Source organism: Ahaetulla prasina, chromosome 3 (assembly GCF_028640845.1).
Source record: "Ahaetulla prasina isolate Xishuangbanna chromosome 3, ASM2864084v1, whole genome shotgun sequence".
In the NCBI taxonomy this organism is placed as follows: domain Eukaryota; kingdom Metazoa; phylum Chordata; class Lepidosauria; order Squamata; family Colubridae; genus Ahaetulla; species Ahaetulla prasina.
Genome location: NC_080541.1, coordinates 120,247,953 through 120,271,919, shown reverse-complemented (window position 1 = coordinate 120,271,919; position 23,967 = coordinate 120,247,953). Strand labels below are relative to the sequence as shown.

The 23,967-nt window shown below is 39.9% G+C and overlaps 1 protein-coding gene across 5 annotated transcripts in view; it reads right to left on the bottom strand.

The window, feature by feature from the left end:
- Nucleotides 1–298: 298 nt before the first annotated feature.
- Nucleotides 299–23,967, bottom strand: part of DDR2 (discoidin domain receptor tyrosine kinase 2) — an 85,609-nt gene continuing 61,940 nt past the window's right edge. For all 5 annotated transcript variants that reach the window (XM_058174278.1, XM_058174277.1, XM_058174275.1 and 2 more), the window contains 8 exons: nucleotides 22,939–23,069; nucleotides 22,260–22,470; nucleotides 19,034–19,257; nucleotides 12,975–13,102; nucleotides 10,248–10,439; nucleotides 8,318–8,552; nucleotides 7,427–7,576; nucleotides 299–4,981 (listed from right to left, as the gene is read on the bottom strand). In XM_058174278.1, the coding sequence (XP_058030261.1) occupies nucleotides 4,847–4,981; nucleotides 7,427–7,576; nucleotides 8,318–8,552; nucleotides 10,248–10,439; nucleotides 12,975–13,102; nucleotides 19,034–19,257; nucleotides 22,260–22,470; nucleotides 22,939–23,069 (1,406 nt within the window). In that variant the 3' untranslated portion in view covers nucleotides 299–4,846. The remainder of the gene's footprint in view (nucleotides 4,982–7,426; nucleotides 7,577–8,317; nucleotides 8,553–10,247; nucleotides 10,440–12,974; nucleotides 13,103–19,033; nucleotides 19,258–22,259; nucleotides 22,471–22,938; nucleotides 23,070–23,967) is intronic.

Here is a 23,967-nt window from a genome sequence, read left to right as displayed (position 1 = left end):
AAATATATAATATAGTAAATGGCCTCATGAATCTAAATCTAATCATGCCATTTCAAAATAAGTAATATACACTTGAGAAAAGCATGTATTTTACAAAAGCAGGAACCCCAGCATCCCATGAGATATGAAAGTTTAGCTGTTTAATTTCTAATAAATTTAACATTGGGATCTGCAGAAGAGAAGACACACGTCATAATGTCCACAGGCATCAACAGGCTGACCCGACTTATCCAGTAACCTTGAAAAAGGTTTTGGTGATGTTGCAGTGCCTTGCGTAAAGGAAAACCCTGAAAACCAGTCCTCTATGTCATCTTTATTTAAAAACCATTGTTCCTGAACAGATGTGCATAAAGTTACTGAACTTAACAAAATATTGACAGAATAAATTTCCATTTCCCCTTTAATTGTAACATTTTGGTTTATGTTTTGATTATAAATAAAAATGATAAAATACAAGTATCTCTGAAATTTCACTGACTTGTCTAGAAATTACAAAACTGTGCCCTAATACATGTTTCTTGGCCATATTATAAACTCAGTGACTACTATAATCTATTCATTAATTTGTTTCATAATAATTGTAAATGTGAGGGGGGAAATCAGCATAGACTCTCTTGTGGTTGTAGAATTCACTGAGCTGTGCACAGCCTTTTGCATGGGGTGAGTAGCCTTCTCCGTTTGTAAATTACATTTTTTAAAAAGGTATTTTTTGCTCTCCAGTTTTTATAGGAGTAGGTATGGGAGGTCTGGAATTCCTCTTAAAAAATAAAGAGAGTCAATAAAATACATCAAGTCTAACAGGCTTAATTTTTTAAAAAAAAATACTATTTAAAACTATGCTACCATAATTTGGGAAAAGCCCAGATGTCATAAAAAATAATGGTAGATGCTTTAGTTTATAGATTACTGACCTATGCTTCACGATCTAGTGTGATATTTTACAGAAAGTTTACAAATGAATACTTTTTAAAAATACGTAAAAACACTGCATTTACTAGTTACTGTAATTACTTATACAAACTACTTCTATTTTAGAACCTTGAACTACTTTCAAGGTTCTAAAATTTGTATTTCCCCAGTTTTATTTGTACTTCACTACAAATATGACTTAAATATAGCTTTATAGATGAATTTATGAAAATGTGCACCTATTGTATATTGTGGGCTTGGGGAAAGGCACTACTTACAAAGCTTCAGCTTGATTGTCCATAAAGGATGGTTTCTTGCCTTATTTTCCTATTTACATTTAACAGTTCAAATTCCATTTCATTCCTAGCCTTGTTCTGATTCTGCAAGTGAGTTATTTTCGTATGGTTTATGAACACAAAATAAGTACAAAGGGAAGAATTTCCTATGGCTGCATCCTAAATGAGCAATCACAAAGAAAAAATGCTATTGAATTAATAATGTAAAATTTGCAGAAGCTAGGTTTAGGTGCAGAACTTTCTATCTACAGTATAAGATACACATTAATGAGTAAAACAGAAAAGCAGAACTGGAATGCATGAGTCTCCCAAGACATTAAAGATAAAAGAACCTGGCTGGTAACTTTACTTTTCCTGTCCTTGACCAAGACCATTTACTCTTTTGTAAATGAATGCCAAGAAAACAGAGATGTATTCCAGCAACAATCCATTTGTGCAGTATGTGATAAAACTGTGCAGCAAACATACTTTCTCATCTCAGTCAAAACATGTCAAGCCAGACCAGCCTTGAAGTTTCAGGGAACAATTTCTCCTCGGCTGACTCCTTTGCCTAATCACTCCAAGAAAGTTTATTTTATTATTTCTAAACTATACTATTATACTTTTGTAGTACCCAGATGGTTTTCAATGTCATTGAGACAATCTGGTCTTTGTTCAGGGTCTACTGATCCCACAATCTGTAAAAGAAGCAACTCACCCATTAATTCCTTATTATGCTCTAGATTTTCTAGCAATAAACTGATGGTTCCAAGTCATATCTACAGATCACAACATCTTAGTATTCTGTCACCAAACAAATAAGGAGCCACTGATTTCATACAAAATCTATAGCATTAAAAGATTTTCTTGTCCAAACTTTGGAAAATATCAGTCTTATATTCACAATGAAAAAAAATCCAAGACATTTGATTGCAAGAAGCACGAATCAACCTATTGTTAATATGGTTCATAATCTAATGTGAATTATAACTATTGAAATACCACTCAATCTATGTCAACTGTCAGTTGATAGCCTCTCTTCCATAGATTCCACATACAAAAGAAAAGCATAAGAAATCTACATCACAGTGATTTTTGAGGTTTGATCTAGCAGCAGTCCTGTATTAATGTTCTTGCTTTTTGTTTAACTGGCCTTCCTAACTGTATGCATTTTTTTAAACCCCATACTACGCATGATTTAATAATGACCATTTTTAAAGCCCATTTTTAAAGCTTGTGATTCACTTAGACCTAAATTGCATGCCCTAGCATCCTGAAACTATAGCGCCAAATACCAATGGGTTTTTTAAAAAAGTGATAAAAATGGGAACATGAGGATCTTTGGGCAATTTTTTTCTTGTACTGTATTCCCATATCTCAAACCTTCAAACTAATCTGAAATTGCTTGTTCGGGAATTTGGGTAATTAAAGAGTAGAAGGTATCTCCCCACACATACATGCAAAAAAATTTAAAATGTGCTCCACAGATAGCCATTTAGTCTATTTCTCGGTGTTGATGGGAAGGAGCAGTTTGCCTCTTGGAGATGTCCCGCTTCAGCAGCATCCCTAAAACCTTGAAAAAGTTGAAAAAATGTATCCTTAAGATTTATATCGATATTGTTTCCTGATTGCTTATTTGTACCCTATGACTATCATTAAGTGTTGTACCTTATGATTCTTGATGAACGTATCTTTTCTTTTATGTACACTGAGCGCATATGCACCAAGACAAATTCCTTGTGTGTCCAATCACGCTTGGCTAATAAAGAATTCTATTCTATTCTAAAGAAAAGCTGAAACAAATTTAGTCCCTTCCCTTACATCACCAAAAGGTTTCTTATAGTCCACTGGAAGGTCAGGAGCTAAACTGAAGTCTTGACTGGTTTGTCCCACTCTGTCCTTAAGTAAAGAGTGAGATATGCTATCTTATATATCTATATGCTATCATATAGCATATGCTATTTTACCCTCATATGCTCTATTCCTTTGATCATTCTGATTGCATTTCATTGCTCTTTATTGACATATTCTCCTTTCTTTGGGGGCAATCAGAATTGATCTACAGATTTCCACACTTTAGACACATAAAGCCCATGAGAGAGGTCATCTAGGGCATCCAAAAGCATGACTGTAAAGCAGCATGTATTGCAGCTGTTATATACCAGGTAAAAGCAAATCCATCTTTGTGACTGTGAACTATCCGCTATAAGCTAAAAACAAGGTCAGATATTCAAACAGGAAGCCAGAAGCCACAAGGGGAAGATATACTTAAACATTACGGTAACTGCAGTACAGTACAGGAGGAATTGACTAATTTTTCCAGTACCTAAGTTCAGAACAAAAGACATGTATTTGAATCTACCTAGCATCAAGTTTTTGTATATAATGAAGTGAAGTGAAGGGAGTTGCCTCTATGTCTGGGCCAGTGGCCCAATGCTCCTATCAAATGCCTTGGCCAAGCCTGGTTGACTGGTGAGATTGCATATACAAATGGAGTATGAAGTATGCTTTGCATAAGAAAATCAACAGCTTTATTGTTACTCTGCTTTCAATCAGGAACTGCACATCTTTATTTAAAGGACTTTTAGTTGATCTTCAAGATATCTGTACCTGTCCCAAAATCCTTTTCCAAAAGTTCTGAAGAAACTTTTTGGATGAGAAGTGAAACATTTTCAAGGGGAAAAAAACAAGAAAGTCCAGTTGCCTTTTAGAAAAAAAAATTGGGATAACCATGACCTGGATGATTGAGAATCTCCATAGACACAATGTCTGCTATCTAATGATAGTGGAAATACATGTTGCCTATTGTAACTTTCAATCTGTACATCAGGATTGGGGTATCCCTTCTCTTCTGGCAGCACTCAGATTAAGAGTCAGGGAGAGAGGCCAACACACTCTATTCTCTAGAGGGCAGTGAGTGAAATGTGTAGACTATAAACGGGAGATATTCTATAACATCCAAATTTTTGTAACACAAACATTCTGCTCAGAGCAATCTAGGTTCCACCCCAAATTAATTACATTTTGCAAAATCTGCATACTTTTTGTTAAATGATACAAAATTGCATACTTTCTTTAAATTTACCCAACCCATTCTGTATTAGCAAATCCTGTCCTAAATCACAGAAAATCTATTTCAGTACCTTCTTTGGCTTTTGAGATTTCAGCAAGCATTGTCCAAGCCACAATCTGTGTTCAGTATGACATTCTGCTCTTTTACTGCCTCTTACACAATTACAGCTCTTGCACACAGCAGTGGCATAAAACACTACCGTACTAATTGCTTCAGTACTTTCCAAGTTCATGTGCCTATTTCCAGCTCAATTCCATTTTCAAGCTTTTTTTTCATATCCTTTTTAGGGAGAAAGAATTTTCTTCTCTTTCATAGACAAACTCCATTAACAAAAACACACACAACCTAGAACATTTACAAGATAAATAACTTTTTCAGTCTTTACCAGTTCAAAACACAGTGCCATGAATGAGGTTATTATGTGGCAGACCTGGTCAGATCCCCATTTCTCTCTCATCTATCCTTTGATGATTGATTTGAGTCCAGCTGTGTTATTGAAGGAAAGGTGAAGTGGCTTAAGTTCTGGGTATAACTTGGAGAGGGTAATGTGGTAGGGGGAAGGGGTGATCTATAGCATTTGAAAGCATCACTATGAAGTGGTTGTTTCTTGAAGAAAGCAGTGGATTTCTTGGAAGGAAGGGCGAGCTTTGGTATCTCGTCTCCAACAGTTGAGCATTAGCTTATATACAGGATCAGGGCAACATGGAGGCTGTGGAAGGTAAGTCTGAAAGGGGAGAGGGAGAGAAAAGGCAGAACAATTCCGTCTTAAAAAAACATTAAAACCTCTTCTGTTCATATTCTGTTCTGTTCATTTATGGGATGTTAGTTGCAGAATGTGATTCATAGTAGATAATCTCATTTATTTTGTGATGGTGATTTATTTAGCACATTTGTACCTAATCCCTTTCCCACAGAGTAGAGTTTAGTTTGTTGTTCTGTCCCCCCACCGCAGTCTGGGAGGCATGAGAAATGACTCAATTAGCCAGCAATTGAGTCCACGGCAGCTATCAGCTCTGGCAGCAACCCAGCAAGTGTCTGCCAAGGTTTTTCTGTTACCTTTCTTGATGTCGGCGTGTCAACCAGAAAGTCAGGAATAAACAGCACTTCAGCTCAAGTTCTCTCTGGGCAATTGGATTTGTTCATCACAAAGCAGTATAGCAGCCCCTCCTGCTTTTATACCCTGTGGGGTGTGGCTCCGTGACTCAGCACTTTCTAGGCCTGCCCTACCCCTGCTTCTGTTGTTCCCGCCTCTCTTGTCTACGAAACCTGGGATCTAACTAGGACTGATTGTCTTCAGCTGGGTCTGGAAGCGTTTCCTGAGTGGGGGGAGATACAGGAGACGGAGGCCTCGTCACCTCTTCCACCTGGCCTGCCTCTGGCTCCTGGAGCTGAGCCAGGGAAGCCGGCCCTGCAGAAGGGAGCCCTGACGGCCCTCCCCCCTCACTCTCTGAGTCACTCTCTGGCAGGGGGCCAGGCCCGGGGTGGGGGGGAGGCTGGAGCCACAACATTTGTAAAATGCTACCTCTCTCTATTCTTGAAACAACATAGTGAAGTAATCTTAGATTAAAAGTGATTTTATCAACACATTGCCCAGTAATATTTTTTTTTGAGTTAAATAGTGGTCTGCTCTGCAGAATCAAGCTTGAGCAAGGCACTGTTTCTTGAAAGCAACAATGCATAATGTTACTATCTACCCAACCTGAGCCAACACAGAAGGAAACTTCCACCTCTCAATCCCTACTGTTATACATCAAAAGTAGTGTGTTTGACTGGCACTAGCACAAGTGGTGCTACTGACCACCGGCAACCAGTGCAGCTTGTGCAGGAGAGGTGTTATATGGGAGCTATGAGACGTTCCCTCTATCCCCCGCGCAGCCACATTCTGGACCAGTTGAAATCTCCTGGTGCTCTTCAAGGGGAGCCCCATGTAGAGAGCATTGCAGTAATCCAGGCGGGAGGTAACGAGGGCATGAGTGACCGTGCATAACGAGTCCCGGTCCAGGAAGGGACGCAGCTGGCGAATCAGGCGCACCTGATAAAAAGCTCCCCTGGCGACGGCCGTCAGGTGCTCTTCTAACGTCAGCCGTGCATCCAGGAGAACGCCTAGGCTGCGAACCAACTCCCTGGGAGCCAGTGACTCGCCCCCCACAGTCAGCAACGGAACTAGCTGACTGTACCGGGGCGCCGGTACCCACAGCCACTCTGTCTTGGATGGGTTGAGTCGAAGTCTGTTCATCCCCATCCGGACCCGAATGGCTTCAAAGCACCGGGACATCACATCAACGGCTTCGTTGGGGAGATTCGGGGTGGAAATGTACAGCTGAGTATCATCAGCGTACAGCTGGCAGCTCACCCCAAAACCACGGATGATCTCCCCCAGCAGCTTCATATAGATGTTAAACAGGAGAGGCGAGAGAACCGACCCCTGTGGCAGCCCACACGTGAGGTGCCTTGCGGCTGATCTCTGCCCCTCTACCAACACCGTCTGCGAGCGGTTGGAGAGATAGGAGGAGAACCACCGAAAAATGGTGCCCCCCACTCCCAAACCCCCTAACCGCCGCAGTAAGATACCATGGTCGATGGTATCAAAAGCCGCTGACAGGTCTAATAGGACCAGGATAGAGGAACAACCCCTATCCCGAGCCCTCCAGAGATCATCAACCAACGCGACCAAAGCCGTCTCCATGCTGTACCCAGGCCGGAAGCTGGACTGGCACGGGTCTAGATAGACAGTTTCCTCCAGGTACCAGGGAAGCTGCCATGCCACCACACTCTCAACAACAACCTTCGCTACAAAACAAAGGTTGGAGACAGGCCGATAATTAGCTAACATTGCTGGATCCAGGGAGGGCTTCTTGAGTAGGGGCCTCACCACCGCCTCTTTCAGGGCGGTTGGGAAGATACCCTCTACCAAAGAAGCACTAATAATTCCCAGGAGCCAGCCTCGTGTGACCTCCTGTGTGGCCAGTACCAACCAGGAGGGACACAGATCCAGTAAACATGTGGTCGCAGCTTCATGACCACATAACTTAGCAATGGAAATTCTGGTCCCAATTACCGTTGTCAAATAAGAATTACCTGTATAGTTTCCCCAATAGATCAAATAATGCTTCCATTTTTCTGAGTCTACAAATATCTATCTATCCAAAATATTCATATATTTTCATACCTGTCGTCCCTGATTTCTGAAAAATTCTCCGGTGTTCTCAATTACTTGCTCATCAGATAGTTGAGAATATGGTTGCTCTCGGCAAAATGTGAAGGTTTCCCAGAGTGTAACACCAAAAGCCCACACATCACTTGCCGTTGTGAATTTTCCCTGGTTGGAGGAACAGAGGGGAGAAAATCAAAATGACTTATATATAACTAATCAGAGATTCATGGTTTCCACAAAAATTAAGCAGCTCCAAGGAGAAAAACTGCCTACAGGAAAATAAAATTGTGTGAATCATATAGATCTGTAGGTTTCTGGAAATTGGAATAGATTTATTCATGTTTCAGTCCTCATCTGGTGCTGAAACTTTTCAAAGAAGCTGCTGTGTAGAAAAGTACACAGGAAGGAAGGTAAGAGGAAAGCAGGGAAGGAAGGAAGGAACAGCAAGGGAAGAAAGAAGAACAAAGAATGCGGGAGAGAGGGAGGGAGGAAAATTTCTGACATTCATTGCTCATTTCCCACAAAGAAACTGAATGTCCCACTAAATTTTTTTAAAACACCCATGATCATTCTGTTTCTCTGTTTAGGTAAGAAAATATCTTTGAAATGGTGGCCCACCATTTCACGGATGGTCTAGTCCATGATTAAATGTGCATTAGGATAAGAGTGGAAATGTTACTTTAATACTGGCACAGATAAAAATGGTATAAAGATATCTCAAGCATGTGCTGGTGATGAGATAAAGGCAATATCATGAGATCACAGCAGAAAACAAGAGGATGCTTAGTGTGATTAAGTGAACGTAAGGGTAGGCCCTGTTGTTAGATGAAGTGGGCAGTTAGTTCGTGGCTATCCCTAAAAATTTCCTAACCTCTTTAGTCACAATAGCAAGTGCAACATGCCCACCAAAAGAATGCTTTCCCAGGACATCCAGCGAATAGGGAGCACTGCCCGGCCCTGGATTCTGTAGTAGTCCCCACTGTAGAGGTTGCGGCTCATGCCAAAGTCTGCTATCTTGATTGTGTAATTCTTCCCCACCAGACAGTTGCGGGTAGCCAAGTCTCGGTGAACAAAATTCAGGGAGGAAAGATACTTCATGCCAGAAGCAATCTGGATAGCTATTAATTTCAGGTTGGCATAACTGAATGACAGAAGAAAAAGAAACAAAAATAGGTCCTTTAGTAATTGTCAACAGTCTTAAAGAGCAAACATGCCACACATACCATCAGCTACCCAGGACAAAAGAGAAGGATTTCCACTCAGAATGTTCAACAAATCTTCTACAGGTTAAAGTAGATGATACATAAATTGTGTGTTATTCTGTTCAAGTTCCACTTGTGTGTTTTTAAATAAATTGCAGTCCAATCAAGATCAGAACTATCACAATTGGGGAAGAAAGAATCATTCCCACCAGGCCCTGTACTATATCCCTACAATCACGATTGCCTTAAAAACCTTTCATGGACATACAGGTAGTCCTTGATTTATGACCACAATTGAGCCCAAATTTTCTGTTGCTAAAAAAGACATTTGTTTATTGAGTTTTTCCCCATTTTATGACCTTTCTTGCCACAGTTGTTAAGTGAATCAGTGCAGTTGTTAAGTTAGCAATGTGGTTAATAAGTGAATCTGGCTTCCCTATTGATTTTGCTTTTCAGAAGGCCACAAATGGTGATTACCTGACCCCAGGACACTGCAACAGTCATGAACCAGTTGTCAAGCATCCAAATTTTGATCACATGACCATGGAGATGCTTCAGTGGTGTGAAAAACAATCATAAAACAGTCACTTTTTCAGTACCTTTGAAATTTCAAATGGTCACTAAGTGAATAGCTTAGTAAATCGAGGACTACCTGTAATTTAAAAAAAAACAAATAGAAATCTCTCATGGCTAGGGGGTGAAATTTTAATTATACAACAAGAAATTTAAGGAAGCTTGAGGTTCCTTAGGCCTGAGGATCTCCAGACAGATCAAGCACTATGTATTTAACAACAAAGTGAATTAAAACTTGAGTAGAACAGCATGGTACACAATTAACATACTGTCTAGTTTAATTCTGGGTGCTATGTTTCCACCATGCTTAACAGTGCAACTATTCTTTTGAAAGGCAAGCAGCCATCTGGATGGGGATTTGCAATCAAACAATAAGGAACAATCTGTCAAAGCTGATTCCACTTTCATTGCTGATTGCATCAACTTCTAACTCACAGTTTGCCAAACAGAAATAGGAGGGGGGTTGGTAAATTCCTAGGCAGGGGGAGGGGAGGGCTAAGGAATGCATGAGAGCCTTCTGCTGCTGGAGAGGAGATACCCAACCAAGACCAAGTTCTCGGAGCTACCAGCCAACACAGAATGTTTTCCCAATACAAAAGTACTGTGTGTAATTGGTGGACAATGATCTATGGGTGGCCCAGGGGTGAAATGGGAGTTTTACCTATGTGGGATTTCTCAGGAAAACCTCAGAGCTGACTTTGCTTCTGCTGTGCCTAAATGGATCTTTCAATAGTTTTACTCTTAGTAGTTCCTATGTGCCAGGAGTTTCTTTTTTGGATGTGCCAAATGAGACGATTGACACAATCCTCCTCTCCTCTGATTATTAGCAGAGGTCAAAGAAGGAGAGGGTGAAGAAATTTTGAAAAAAAGTCTTCTCATCTTCCCAAAGCCAAGGAGAAATGAGTTGTAGAGATAATTACATCTCTGGCTCTAACTAAAGCCTCAAAAAAGCCTACACACATATTCCCAGGTTAAGATGGGTGTTCAACTGAAAAATGGAACAGGCCTACCTCACAAGAAAAATTATACAGGCTAGAATTGAAGGAGTCCTTGTTTTCTACCTGACAGGAGGAGTGGAGCTCTCTGATACGTTTTGGGGTTCCTGACGAGACAGAAACTGGTTGAGATCACCATTTTCCATGTATTCAGTAATCATGCAGAGAGGGTCATCAATGATGCACACAGCCAGCAACCGGATTATATTGGGGTCCTTCAGCTTGGACATAATCTTAATCTCCTTGAGGAAGTCATTCCTGCCAGAAACAAAAGTCATACAAAGGTGAACATAGTGAGCTATGTTGTTTTCAAGAAAACTTGCTAGTATAGGATAGAAGCCAATAACCTGCTGTAAATATATGTGAAATGTTTGAACATTCAAAAGCATTGTGTAGATGGCATTTAGATCCTAAGAAGTTGGCATGTATGTATCCCAATGTGCAACCCAAATGTTGGAGATGTGATTGTGAAGATGCTACTTATTATCATATATGGTGGACTTGTAAAAAAATTAAATCGTTTTGGATTAAAATATGGTGGATTCTGCAGAACATTTTGAAAAAGAAGATAAAGTTTACGCCACAACTGTTTTTATTAGGCATAATCACGGATTGTACAGTAATAGAGACTAAATTGATATTGAATTTAATATCAGCAGTGAGACTTTTGGTGGCGCAACATTGGAAGAAAGAAGAACTGCCTACAATTGAAGAATGGACACTTAAAGTTTCAAATTTAGCAGAAATAGCAAAAAATTCTGCGTATTTGAAAGACTATTCACAAGAATGATACATAGTGGAATGGAGAAAATGGATTGATTATATTCAAAATAAGTATCAGATCAAAAAGTATCAAATAGCATATGAGTGATGGTAGGGATTGTATTGTATTTGGGTATTAGTTTAAAAGGGGAATGGGGAGTTAAGGGATCAATGGGGGAGAAGGGATTATGGGGTATGGTTTTTGTAGTATTTTAGCATATGTTTGTTAGATGTTATATCCTGTATTTTGCTCTGGGAAGTCTCGGGGGGGGGGGGGGGTGGAGGGGTGGAGGGGGAGGGTGAAGGGAGAAAAAATTCTTTTTAAAACGTGTTTGTTGTAAAACTTTTTCAATTAAAAAAAAAGCATTGTGTAGAAGCTATGTGTATTATTTTAATACATGGCATTAGTTTACTGGGTCAGTTTACCAACAATCTATTTTTTAACTTGGACTGGCAACAAGCTGTCAGAATCCCTTTGACTTCTCTCTTTGCCCAGGTAGCAAGAAGCAAAAAATTCAAACAGCAGCTGAAACCCCAACATGTATATTAATTAACAAAGGACACAATGCACCAAGAAGGCTTCCAGCACAAGTGCCTCTGGAATGAATGGAAGTGGCAAGACCTTTGCAATACATCAATTCTTATGATGTATTGATGCCTTAATTTGCCTTAATTGATAATAAAATCAGGAACAGGGGGAACTGAAAATAATGCCCCCCCAACCTCTTAAAATTATTGTACCTTTGGTAGTAATGCTGTAGAAAATCAGTTGGAGATAGTGGTGTGGACCCTCTTTTTTCCTTACATACATAGAACTCTATATTCCCATGTAATGGCTGAGTATACAGTACAGAATTAAGCATTTATTTTAACGATTAGAAACTTATACTCTGTTTTTGTCCTGTCTTTGGTCTAGAACACCTGGGTACAGGGGATGCTCTTTCTCATGTTCAATACACTTTAACTTCAGGGTAGTCTCATCTTTGGCAAGATTAGGTACTTCAAAAAAAATAATAATAAGATAAATGTATCATAATTGCCTTTAGCAAAATCAAGCTGGCAGCCCACTCGCTATCCATGTTTTGAAGTTCCCTGACAAGCAGAAGGATTACAGGGTCTTTCTTATTCTCATCCCTGCACAGTAGTGGGTTTCAATTTTGTCCACTACCAGTTCACTCGTGGGTGCTCATGCACTCACGTGCACGCATGATGCTTCTGTGCATGCGCAGAGATGTCCAGGCGGGTGGTCGAAGCCTCCTGCCGCCACCGTTACCGGTTTGCCTGATCCAGGGAGAACTGGTAGCAACCCACCACTGTTCCTGCATTTCAGAATATCATAACCTTATTTTATCCCCAAGTGCATTGGAATAAAGCCTTAAATACTCATACTTGTGGGGTTACTACATTATTTTTTGAGAAATCCAGTGTCAGATCTGTGTATCTGCCATTCTTCAGGGGAAGATTTTTTTTTAATTACTACTTTGCTTATTAAGTTTTTCCTCATATATCCTGTATCCTCAAATGTATTGGTTTATAGCTTTAGCCTGGCACCTAAATGACCTGGCATTATTGCACCCGAGGGCCCTCAGAGCTTACTTTCTCTTTCGCCCTGCTATCACCCCTATTCAATAAAAGGTTCCTTTTGAAATGCTAAGATTCAAGAGTCTTTACTTTCTTGAATAAGGGGGACAGGCTGGTCCTTACGTTTTTAATAAGAAGATTTAGAAATGTCTCGTACCAGTTTATTATATTTGAAATGTGATTCATTGTGTGACTTTTTACTTTTCAGTCAGTTCTGTATAATAACAAAAATACCTATACCCACTGACTGATTGTAGAGTCCTTGATGCTCTGTGAGCTTGTTTCCTTGCTAACTTTTCATTATGTGACTCAGTAACATCTAATGATATCTAATCAGGTAATGAAATATCGCTGGGAAAACAGCCAAGCTCACAGAAGATCAAGGGCTCCACCTTTCAACCCTCAGAACTATAGCTGTATTCCATCTCTTCTTCTGTTTCTTCCAAGCACCTGGCATTCTTGTTGGCATCGGCTCTCAGCATTTTCACAGCCAGTAAGACAGGCTGGGTGACACTACCATCCAGAACAGAATCCTGATCCACAAATCTCTCCATTCCTTCCACTTCACAGAGGTGAACCTACAGAAAAAGCCAGAGGCATAAGTGGTTTGATAGGTCACTCTTGTTTACATAGACAGAAGGTCTCGATTTTAACAAAAAGCCCCATAAATTCTCATTTCCTATTCTCTGTGAAGAGTAGGAATGCATCCAAACTACTATTAATTTCAGGGTCAAATATACTTGGGAATGTTAAGATAATCTGTTTTTCATTCCAATGTGTTTATCCTTTATCAGAAGCCTCACAGACAAAACAATTATTATCTTCAAGGATATTAAACAGAAAAGGGCAACTTGACCGCCTAGAAAAATCTGTCCACTCTAAATCTCAGAGATTAATGATTAATCCTTAACTTTTGTGAGCAACATACCATAAATGATCCTGTGTCTTTGGTTATCTAACTGCAATATTAAATAATATTCTCCCTTAAAATTGAAAAAACCTCAGCAGATAGATCTGGTTCAAATCAAAATTTTATCCTTAAATTATTTAATAGCTGCTGGTATGTGTTTGTTGCTATGTTGCCTTGAATATTTAATAATTGCTTCGGAGGCTCTTACAAGGAGTTCCATTTGCTTCATTGCTCAAACAAGTAAAGGATTGAAAATGAGTATCTAATAGTCATAACATGATCAATAAACCTGTCATTTGATTATCTACTTAATCATGGACTTGGGGCATTTTCTGGAAAATATTAGGGCCTTCTTTTAGAGCAATTAATATCAAGATTTTTCCTATGACAATACAAATATAAACTTTCTAAGCATCTATACAGGGCTACTTGGGTTACAAAAACAGTAGTCATCAGCATAGAGGTAATAATAAGGGTTCCACCAACCCTCTGGAACAAGTTACCACCAGGTATCCGTCAACTCCCTGATCTTCGGACCTTTCGACGTGAGCTGAAAACATTTTTGTTTCACCGTGCAGGACTGGCCTACTGGGGTTTTAATAAGGGGTTTTATTGGTTTTAGGTCTTCAACCAACTCTAAATTTTCCTTTTAAACTGGTCTTAAAAATTGTACTAACTGTCTTTACTTTGGCTGTAAACCGCCCTGAGTCCTTTGGGAGAAGGGCGGTATAGAAATTGAAACAATAAATAAATAAAATAAAATAAGAAGATGGGTGAGAGATGAAGAATGAAATTCTGATTTATTGTTGGTTTACATCAACAATATCATTACTGCATAGATTAAACATTAATGGAGCAAGACTACAGCTTTTAGGATAACGATTGATTGAGTTGGGTCTCTACAAGTAATGTTTTGATTTCCTCCAGAATCTCTCACACGGCACCAAGACCAACTTAGGTTTATGAAAGTGATATAAAAGATATCTTTGGGGAGATGTAATATGTCTCAGCTAGGTGGTATAGTGTTGTACATTGATCCATAGTTGAATTTCAAGGAAATTTTATAGTATAAAAATTGATGTATGTAAGTCATTCATTACAGAAAAGAGATTAATAGGGTGGTAGCTGTCAGGAGGATTTGTCCCCATTGATAGAGTTAAGCCAGAGGGGTATTCAGCCGGTTTGGACTGGTTTGCCCAAACCAGCAACGGAAATCGCTGGTGGGTCTGCCCAGCTGCCCTGGCTCTGTGCCATTCTATTTAAGCACGTTTTTGAGGCCAGGTGCCTGCACAGAAGGTGCATGCGCTACCAAAGTGCATGTGCGAAAGGCTGGGCGCATGGGTGGACATTTGCAAACTTTATTATTTTTCTTTTGTCACAACAGAATACACAAACAATTGTTATAGATAAAACAACATATTTTGAAGAAAATATACATATATGTATAAAATATGCACCAACTATATCAATTTGATATGATGAAGGGAACAATAGGACAGGAACGGTAGGCACTTTTGTAAGTGAACACCACCCCTGAATTAAGTCATTCTTTGGGAATTTGCAAGGAGTTATTTGTGGCAGAAAAAAGGCAGATTATTAGAGATGCCCACAAAGCAGGATTAAATTTTAAAAATTCTGGTGGAATTATGTCTTTGCTAGGAACTTTGTTATTTTTCAGCGGAAATTTTTTTAAACTTCTGAGTTCAGGCTAAAGGCCATTTGGAAGGGGGCCATCTGGTGGCAGAACATAAGAATCAGCATATGGGGATGTATCAAATAACCCATTGGAAGTTGCTGTCCCAAGATTGAGGAGTGATTAAATTGTTAATAGCGGGGCTAAATTTTGCTGAGAATCAGGAAATGAAATGCCAAAACAGGCAGGCATCTTTATTTGTTACAGCTGTTGGAGCTTAGCCCAGTTCTTTAGCACATAATTTTGTTACTCCTCCCATAAAAGACTCCTGTGACTCTTGTTTAGCATATGAAATGTTTACAGGGAGGAAAGATCATTATAGGTTTAATCCAGTGGTGAAATGTAAAATTTGTTACTACTGGTTCTGTGGGCGTGGCTTAGTGGTGATGGTAATATGACTGGGTAGGCGTGGCCAACTTTTTTTTTTAAACTTTTAAAAGCATTTTTTCTACAACCTCTTCGGAGTTGCCTGATTGTCAGAGGCTTTTTTCTTTTAAAAGCATTTTTTTTGCCTTTAAAAGAAAAAAAGCCTCTGACAATCAGGCAACTCAGCTGGGATTGCCAGAGTGTTTTAAAAACATTTTTTTACAACCTCTTCGGCAGAAGAGATTGTAAAAAAATGCTTTTAAAAGGTTCTGACGATCCCAACTGAGCCACACGATCATCAGAGGCTTTTTTTTACTTTTAAAAGCATTTTTGGGACGAAGAAAAATGCTTTTAAAAGTAAAAAAAAACAACCTCTGATGATCGCATGGCTCAGCTGGGCATGTGGGGGGGGGCAGGGATTTTTGCTACCAGTTCTCCGAACTACCTGCCGCCATCGCTACCGGATCAGGTGATCCAATACGAACCGGGAGCATTTCACCCTTGATTTAATCCAGTGATGGGTTTCAAAAATTTTTTGCTACCGGTTCTGTGGGCATGGCTTGCTTGATGGACGTGGCTTGGTGGTCATGTGACTGTGGCCATGGCTTGGTGGTCATGTGCCACTTCTTTTGCTGTTAACTTCTTGGTGCTCTTAAAGTCGATCTTGAAGAACTGGAAGACATTTCCATAGATCGCCGCCAAACTCATTGTTGGGAGTGTCAGCGATCTAAGGATTCTGCTTCCTACACCCTCTCCTCCCCATTCCCCGCTCACTTTTCCATTTCTGCACCTGAAGCCATACTTCACTAAGGCACTTAGCCTGTGCAGAGTTGGTCTGAATCTGCCTTAACGAAGGATCCCATCTAAAGATGAGTTGCTTTGTTTGTGTTATCAAGCTGATCTACCTAAATTGGAAGTTGCCCTCTGCTGTGGTAGAAAACTTAAAGGGATGCCAATAATTGCAAAGTTTCAAATCACTGTATCATTTCCAAAGCTAACAGGTTTCAGTGAGTCACTAATAATTCACCCAGATAAGCCAGGAGCAGGATTCCCAAAATTTATATTTATAATTTTATTAGAAATTACACTAATACAGATAAAAGCATGTGGGAAGGCTGTCCCAACAAGCTAGCATCCTTACCACTCATAATTGGAAACAGGGATTCCCTTTTGAGAAGAACCAGCCTCCCTCATGTAGGACCAGAGAGCCTCCTCTTGTTCTCCAGAGATTTGTCAAGGCAGAAGTTGGACTCAGAGGAAACTGCTTCCTGCAAATTTTCTCCTCCATGGTTCCACACACAGCAGCAGTATCCTCTGCCTCCTCCTTTGCTGGGAGGATGTATCAGACAGGGAAATGCCAACAATGTCTGGGATTGGGAGAAGAACATCTCCTTTGGCGTGCTGTGCCACACACACACATTCCAAGTTTGGAGACTTTTATCCACATTTGAACTTACAAACTGCCAACCATGCTGGGCTAGGGGAGAAGGCTCTCTCTTTCCTATGTGGATAAAAGTCGCCAAACTTGGAATGCGTGTATGTGTGTGCCCGCATGCGCTAGGCTGCCAGCAGTTTGTGGAGGTGAGGAGCTTGTGGGGCACCAAATTGTCTCCACATCAAGTTAGCCAGTATGACTTGTTCTGTCCAGAGTCAGCCACGCCTAGTGAGTGGCATTAAGATGACCATGTCCACCCAGTCACATGACCAAGCCACGCCCACAGTTGCATGACCACCAAGCCACACCCACCCAGTCACATGACCACCAAGCCATGCCCAACAAGCAAGCCAAGCCTACAGAACCAGTAGTAAAAAAATTTGAAACCCACCACTGGTAGCAATCCACCATTGGTTTAATCATTCTTATATGCAAGTATTACTAATTCTTTCACTGGGTTTTGGTTGCTGAAAAGAGAAGGAAGTTTATTTTATCTAAGAGCTAAAATAATTATTTGTTGTAAAACAGTAATTATTTTATAAGCATTGCTAGCTACACTTTTACAAATTATAGATTTACCAGGGCTACAAAAAATTGAGCAATAGTCACAGTGGCTTATTACGCAATACTGGACAAAAGTAACTGTTGGTGGCAAGGGAATCAAGTGCTGTAAAGCCTGACACTGTTCAGTTGAGTTAATAGTGAGGGAGCCTGTCAGGGGATGGATGGTGGTTGCTTACTAGATTGAAAGACAGTGGTATTTCGCTTTTATATATAGAGATTTATTTTTGGTACCTAGGGAGTTTGCCCAGGGGTGAAATGCTACTGGTTCGGGCCAGTTCTCCTAAAATAGTAGTAAAAAATGCTACTGGTTCGCTGAACCGGTAGTAAAAAATGTAAAAAAAAAAAGTTCTGACGATCAGCTGGGTGATGCGCGATCGTCAGAACTTTTTTTTTTTTACTTTTTAAGTATTTTTTACTACCAGTTCTCCGGAACTGGTAGTTAAAAATGCTTTAAAAAATAAAGGCTTGGATGATCGCACGACATAGCTGTGATCGTCCGAGGCTTTTTTTAGTTTTTAAAAGCATTTTTACCACCTATTCACCCGAACTAGGCGGATGATCACAGCTGTGCTGTGCAATCATCTGAGCCTTTTTACTTTTTTAAAGCATTTTTTTATTATCTATTCGCCTCAACTGGTAGTAAAAAAATGCTTTAAAAAGATTTAAAAAAAAGGTTCCCAAGATCACAGCTGTGCCACGTGATCTTGGGAACTTTTTTTTTTTTTTTTACTTTTTAAAAGCATTTTTCCAATAAGCTTGGACGATCGCACGGCACAGCTGTGATCATCTGAGCCTTTTTTTAGTTTTTTAAAGCATTTTTACTACCTACTGGCCTGAACCGGTAGTAAAAATGCTTTTAAAAAGTTTTTTAAAAGGTTCCCAAGATCACGCACCAAAGCTGATTCCCCCCCCCTCCCCGGTTCTACTTAGCTTCCCAAGCCTCCTTTTGGTGTGTAGTGCATGCGTGTGCAGCACGCATTTGGTGCAAACTGCATATGTGCACGCACAGCACGCGCTTGGTGCACAGCGCATATGCGCACATACACAGCCAGCGAACCAATAGCAAACCGGTTCATATTTCACCACTGGGTTTGCCCTATTTTACGACTTTTGTTGCCACATTTGTTAAGTGAATCACTATAGTTGTCTAATTAATAAGATGGTTGTTAAGTGAATCTGGTTTCCCCATTGAGTTTGCTTGTCAGAAGGTAGCAAAAGGGGATACACTTAGCTCCAGGATACTACAATCACCGTAAATATGAGTCAGTTGTTAAACATCCAGATGTAAATCATGTGACCATGAGGATGCTACAATGGTCATAAGTGTGAAAAATGGTCATACATCACTTTTTTCAGTGCTGTTGTACTTTCAAACGGTCACTAAGTGAATTGTTGTAAGTCAAGGACTACCTGTATATAATGATTGAAAACGAAGAAGTAATGAATTCCTATAGCATAAATTTTACATCAGTTTTATGATTTATTTCCACCCAAATTTTGAAGATAAATCTACTGTAAAGAAACATGGAGCAAGTTCTCACCTCCCCAAACTGTCCTTCTCCCAGTTTCTCCTTGAAAGTCAACAGCTTCCTAGGGAACTCAGCCACAGCCACCTCTTTGCCATAGAGTAAGTCCATGGTGATTGCAGGTACAGAATAGGTGTTGCTGCCTGTGACTCCCTGCAAGTTCACAATGTCTGCTTCTGCATAATGGGGAACCCCTTCAGCTCCGGTTGGTTGGGCTGGCTTGGTGATCCCACTGCAGCCTAAGAGGAGAGAAGATTAGAGACAAGAAAATCTCAGTGAAGAATATCCTGAGCTTTGATGGCTAGTAACTCAGAATAACAGAATTGGAAGGGACCTTGGAGGTCTTCTAGTCCAACCACCCTGCTCAAGCAGGAGACCCTATACCATTCCAGACAAGTGGTTTTCCAATCACTTCTTAAAAGCCTCCAATGATGGAGCACCCACAACTTCTGAAGGCAAGCCATTCCGCTGGTTGATTGTTCTCACAGTTAGGAGAACAGTAAGAACAATAAACAGTCAGAACAGGAGAACTCTGGAAAGAGAGCTTGCCTGATGTAGCAGGACACAAAGGACTGCCAGAAGAAGGAATTCCAAGTAAGCTATGGAGAAAAATAAGCATCAGTCAAACTAACTAAGAGCTGTGGTGGCACAGTGGTTAGAATGCAGTACTGCAGGCTAATTCTGCTGAATGCCAACGACTAGCAGTTTGGCAGTTTGATTCTAACTGGCTCAAGATTGACTCAGCCTTCCATCCTTCCAAGATCAGTAAAATGAGGGTCCAGATTGTTGGGGGCAATATGCTGACTCTAAACTGCTTAGAGAGGGCTGGAAAGCATTATGAAGCGATATATAAGTGCTAAGTGCTAACTATGGGCTACAGTTAATTAAGATACAACTGCGCTGATTCTAAATTATTCAACAAGTAAAGCTGAATTTAATAGGTAGCTTTAGCTGCACAAGTTAAATGCTTTTTTCTTAATTCATGTCATTTATATTGGTCTTCTTAATTATATGAGTGGATATGGAATTATACATGGATATGAATATTGCATGTTTTAATCAGCCATTCCATTTAATTTTCCAAGATCAAAACCATCTAGAGATTGGATGCCTCAAGAATTTCTTTTTCCCCTGTTAGCATTCTTACTTGAGGCACTTCTATGCATCTTCACATCATCTGTTACAAGATAGAAATGACCCAGGACAGGGCTTTTTAGTTGTTCGTATTGCTTTGTGAAACCTCTTCTATCACAATCCACTTTTGTTACCATGTATTCATCTTTATTGATAGTGAATCTTTTTTAAAGAATTATAAACAGGTATGGGAGATGCTTCTCCAAAAAAAAAACCAACCCAAAAACTTTAGAATGTTTTTCCTCCAGAAATTCAGCAAATGTTTGCACATATGAAAAGGCTAAAAACAAATTTAAAATAAAAAAAAAGTAACCCTAAAAAGCTCTGATTCTTAAGAAAGTATATTCTATACACCAAATCATATTCTATCTTTAATTCTCTCCCTTCTATGGAATCCAGAAGCTAATATGTGTTGCCTATGGATAGGAAAAAAACATAAGGAAGACAAGATAAATTCTAAATAAAAGTGCTGCTTTGTTACTCATCTCTCTTCATCATTTTCATTTTTTTTTAAAAAAAATTGACTCAGAGTATAACAGAATGGGCTGCAAAGAGATGAAACAGCCTAGAGTAGATATAATAAAAGGAATCTTCCAGCCCAGTCCCATCAGTGCTGTGATTGGCAGATGTTTCTCTTCCAATTACAGCTGGTGACAGATAGAAGAGGGATAAGCAACTCACAAGATTCAATCAATCAATCAATCAATCACTTATCTCATGCTGCACATGTATAATCACAACACCCTCTCTTGTGGCCAACTCAGAAAATGGAGATAGGATAAGAATCTGCAATGGGTTCTATCATCACCATATAGTTTCAGGGATATTGAAGGATAGGTAAATAGTATTGCGTCGACTGTGAGCAACAGCCATCGTCATTTAATCTCATAATATCTAACCTAAACAATCAAGAACTTTCACTAACCTGACTTTGCATATTAGTCACATAGATAGAATATAATATTTCTCTATTGCAGCTAAGGATTTCACATTTGACCTCAACAAAAATGCTGTTTTTTTTTAATTTATCACATTTGTAATCAGTCTGATCTGAGAGCAACATGAAATGACATTATCCCAATGTACCCTTTCCACAATCCATACAGATGTTTACATAGAGCAGGGGCCCCTAATCCCTGGGCTGTCGTATCCCACTCCTCCGCTGACGGCCGGGTCAGGGAAATCCGAATCAGGCGTGCCTCTGCAGCTCTGCCAAAGTCCTAGCAAAGTTCTCAAAGCAGGCAGGAGACCAGAAAGTGACTTCAGCAATATAAGGTAGACTTTGCCTGACTCAGAGAATGCCAGAAGCAGATCCTTTATATAGGCCATGGGGTGTGGCTCCATGACTCAGCACTTATCCAGGCCTGCCCCTCCCTTCCTTCTGTTGACGCCGCCTATCAATTCTCCTGAAGCAAGGGTCACTCCAGTCTCCAGCTGTTGGTAATTGACCTTCCTCAGGCTCACATGCTGTGGGGGAGGGGGAGGGGTCTAGTTGCTCCGTTTGCCTGGGCATGGAGCCAGGGCTGGGGGCTGGAGGCACTTCTTCTTCCTCGGCCTGTCTGGGCATGGAGCCAGGGCTGGGGCCGGGAGGCATGCTAGGACATTCCTCAGTGTTCGGAAGCAGATAAGACGGGCCCGGCTGCGGGGGAAGCGAACGAGACACAACATGGGCTGTGGACTGCTACCAGTCTGAGGCCCTTTTGGAACCAGGCCGTGCAAGTAGTGGGTGAATGTGCAAACATGGGATCTAGGTGGCATGTATGAAACCAACCCCTCCCCTCCACCCCCGCCAGCACTATCGCTGCTCTGTGGAGCTAGAAAGGTTGGGGATCACTGACATATAGCAACAATTATCAATTTACCAAAGTTTGCTCACAGTTCTATTCCTGAGAGCCAAATTACTGTACATGATATAGCATAAAGGAATAAGAGAGTCAGTTATTGCTAGAATCAGCAGCCAGTCCTTCCCTCATTTCCACTGAATTTACCTCATCAAGTGGCAAACACATAGATAATTAAAATTAAGCCACTTTCTTATTCTAGATTATTCTAGTAGAAATGGGAATAATTTGTTCACAGCCTCTTTACACCTATTGGCCAATCTGACCTGCCTCATCTTCCCCTGGGATGACTTCAGGAAGCTTGCGGATCAATCGCGATGGCTCTTGATAGTCAGCTCCAAGGGGGAATATGCGGTCGTAAGTGGAGTTTGATTCTTGTTCACTGGATGGAGTGGAGCTACTATGGTGGAACATATTGGATTCGCTGGGTAGAGAGAGGCTCACAGTCATTTCATCATCCAGCATCCGGCGAGAAGCCTAGAAATCAAAAGAAAACACATATGATGCTCATATTCACTATAAACTGATAATGACAGAGTATATTATAGAGCAGATTCTAACATAAGGTGGCATCTCTATTCAAATATTTATGTAAAACAACTTAAAAGCTTCCCATGGTACAGAGTTTTTAATGGACCAGGTTTCATATTTGTGTACTCTTCTGTTCACATATGATTTCATGGATCATTGATCAGTGACTCAGTCACAACTATATCAAGATTCTTTGGGTGCATGAGGAATTTATGTGTACATAAAAAAATATGCATAAGCATGCATATGCATGCACACACATTTACTTCCCAATTTTTATTAATGACCTTTAGACCAAAAGTTCATTTCATTAGCCAATTTCAATAATACTAATACATATTGAGCTCTAGCCATTAAACCAGACATTCACTTCATTTATGATATGGGCATTCCTACATCTGCCTGTAATCTTACCTTTTCTAACATCTTCTGCCAAAACTGCCTCCAGAGAATGATTACAATGATAGCCACAAGAATAAAGATGATTGCCACTAGGCAGCCAATTAAGATGCGAGTGTTGCTATCATCTACTTTGAGAGTAGGATCTGTTAGAAGAGACAAAGATAATTGTGTATCATGCGTTTTAGGTGAAATGATGAAAACAAAGACAGGCTAGCCAGATAGTTGTCAACCCTTGTGGAATTCCATTCGTCTCCTCCTCCAAATTACCACTAGTAGTTTACCAGACATTTTAAAGTGCAATAAATGTGTATTAGTAAACAGGATCCAGATGTCTATTTTGAAACAAGTCTTTCTGTCATAAGAATATTGCAATTTCTCATCAGTCATTGGTAACATTTTCCTTTCATGGGAGGTGGATGGATATACAATTATAAAATTTATATTATAAATTAAATAAATAATAGCAATAACACTTAGACTTATATATTGCTTCACAGTGCTTTACAGCCCTCTCTAAGCGGTTTACAGAGTCAGCATATTGTCTCCAACAATCTGGATCCTCATTTTACCCATCTCGGAAGGATGGAAGGCTGAATCAACCTTGAGCCTGGTGAGACTCAAAACTGTCTGCAATACGGCATTCTAATTGCTACGCCACCACATAATAATAATAATATACAATAAATCATTTATTAACTAGAAAGATACAATTTTCTCTTACCATGATAACAATTTTTTAATGTGAATTTTTGAATTAAATAGATGACAATTACTATATCCAATCTATCACATAAGGAACAGCTGGACAAGCCTCCAAGCATAAAGAGACTTTCAATTATTAATAAATAAACTAGTATAAGGATGCTAACACAGTGCTGGTGTTAGTATTAGTGATGAGCTAAAAACAGAACAGCATCTTTCAAAATGTTCATTTTTAAGTTCATTGTTTGAAGCATAATTTAAGGTACTATTTTTATTTTTTAAAATCAGAAGCAATTGGGGCCAAGACAGTTGACATACCATGCTTTACTGCCTAAAACT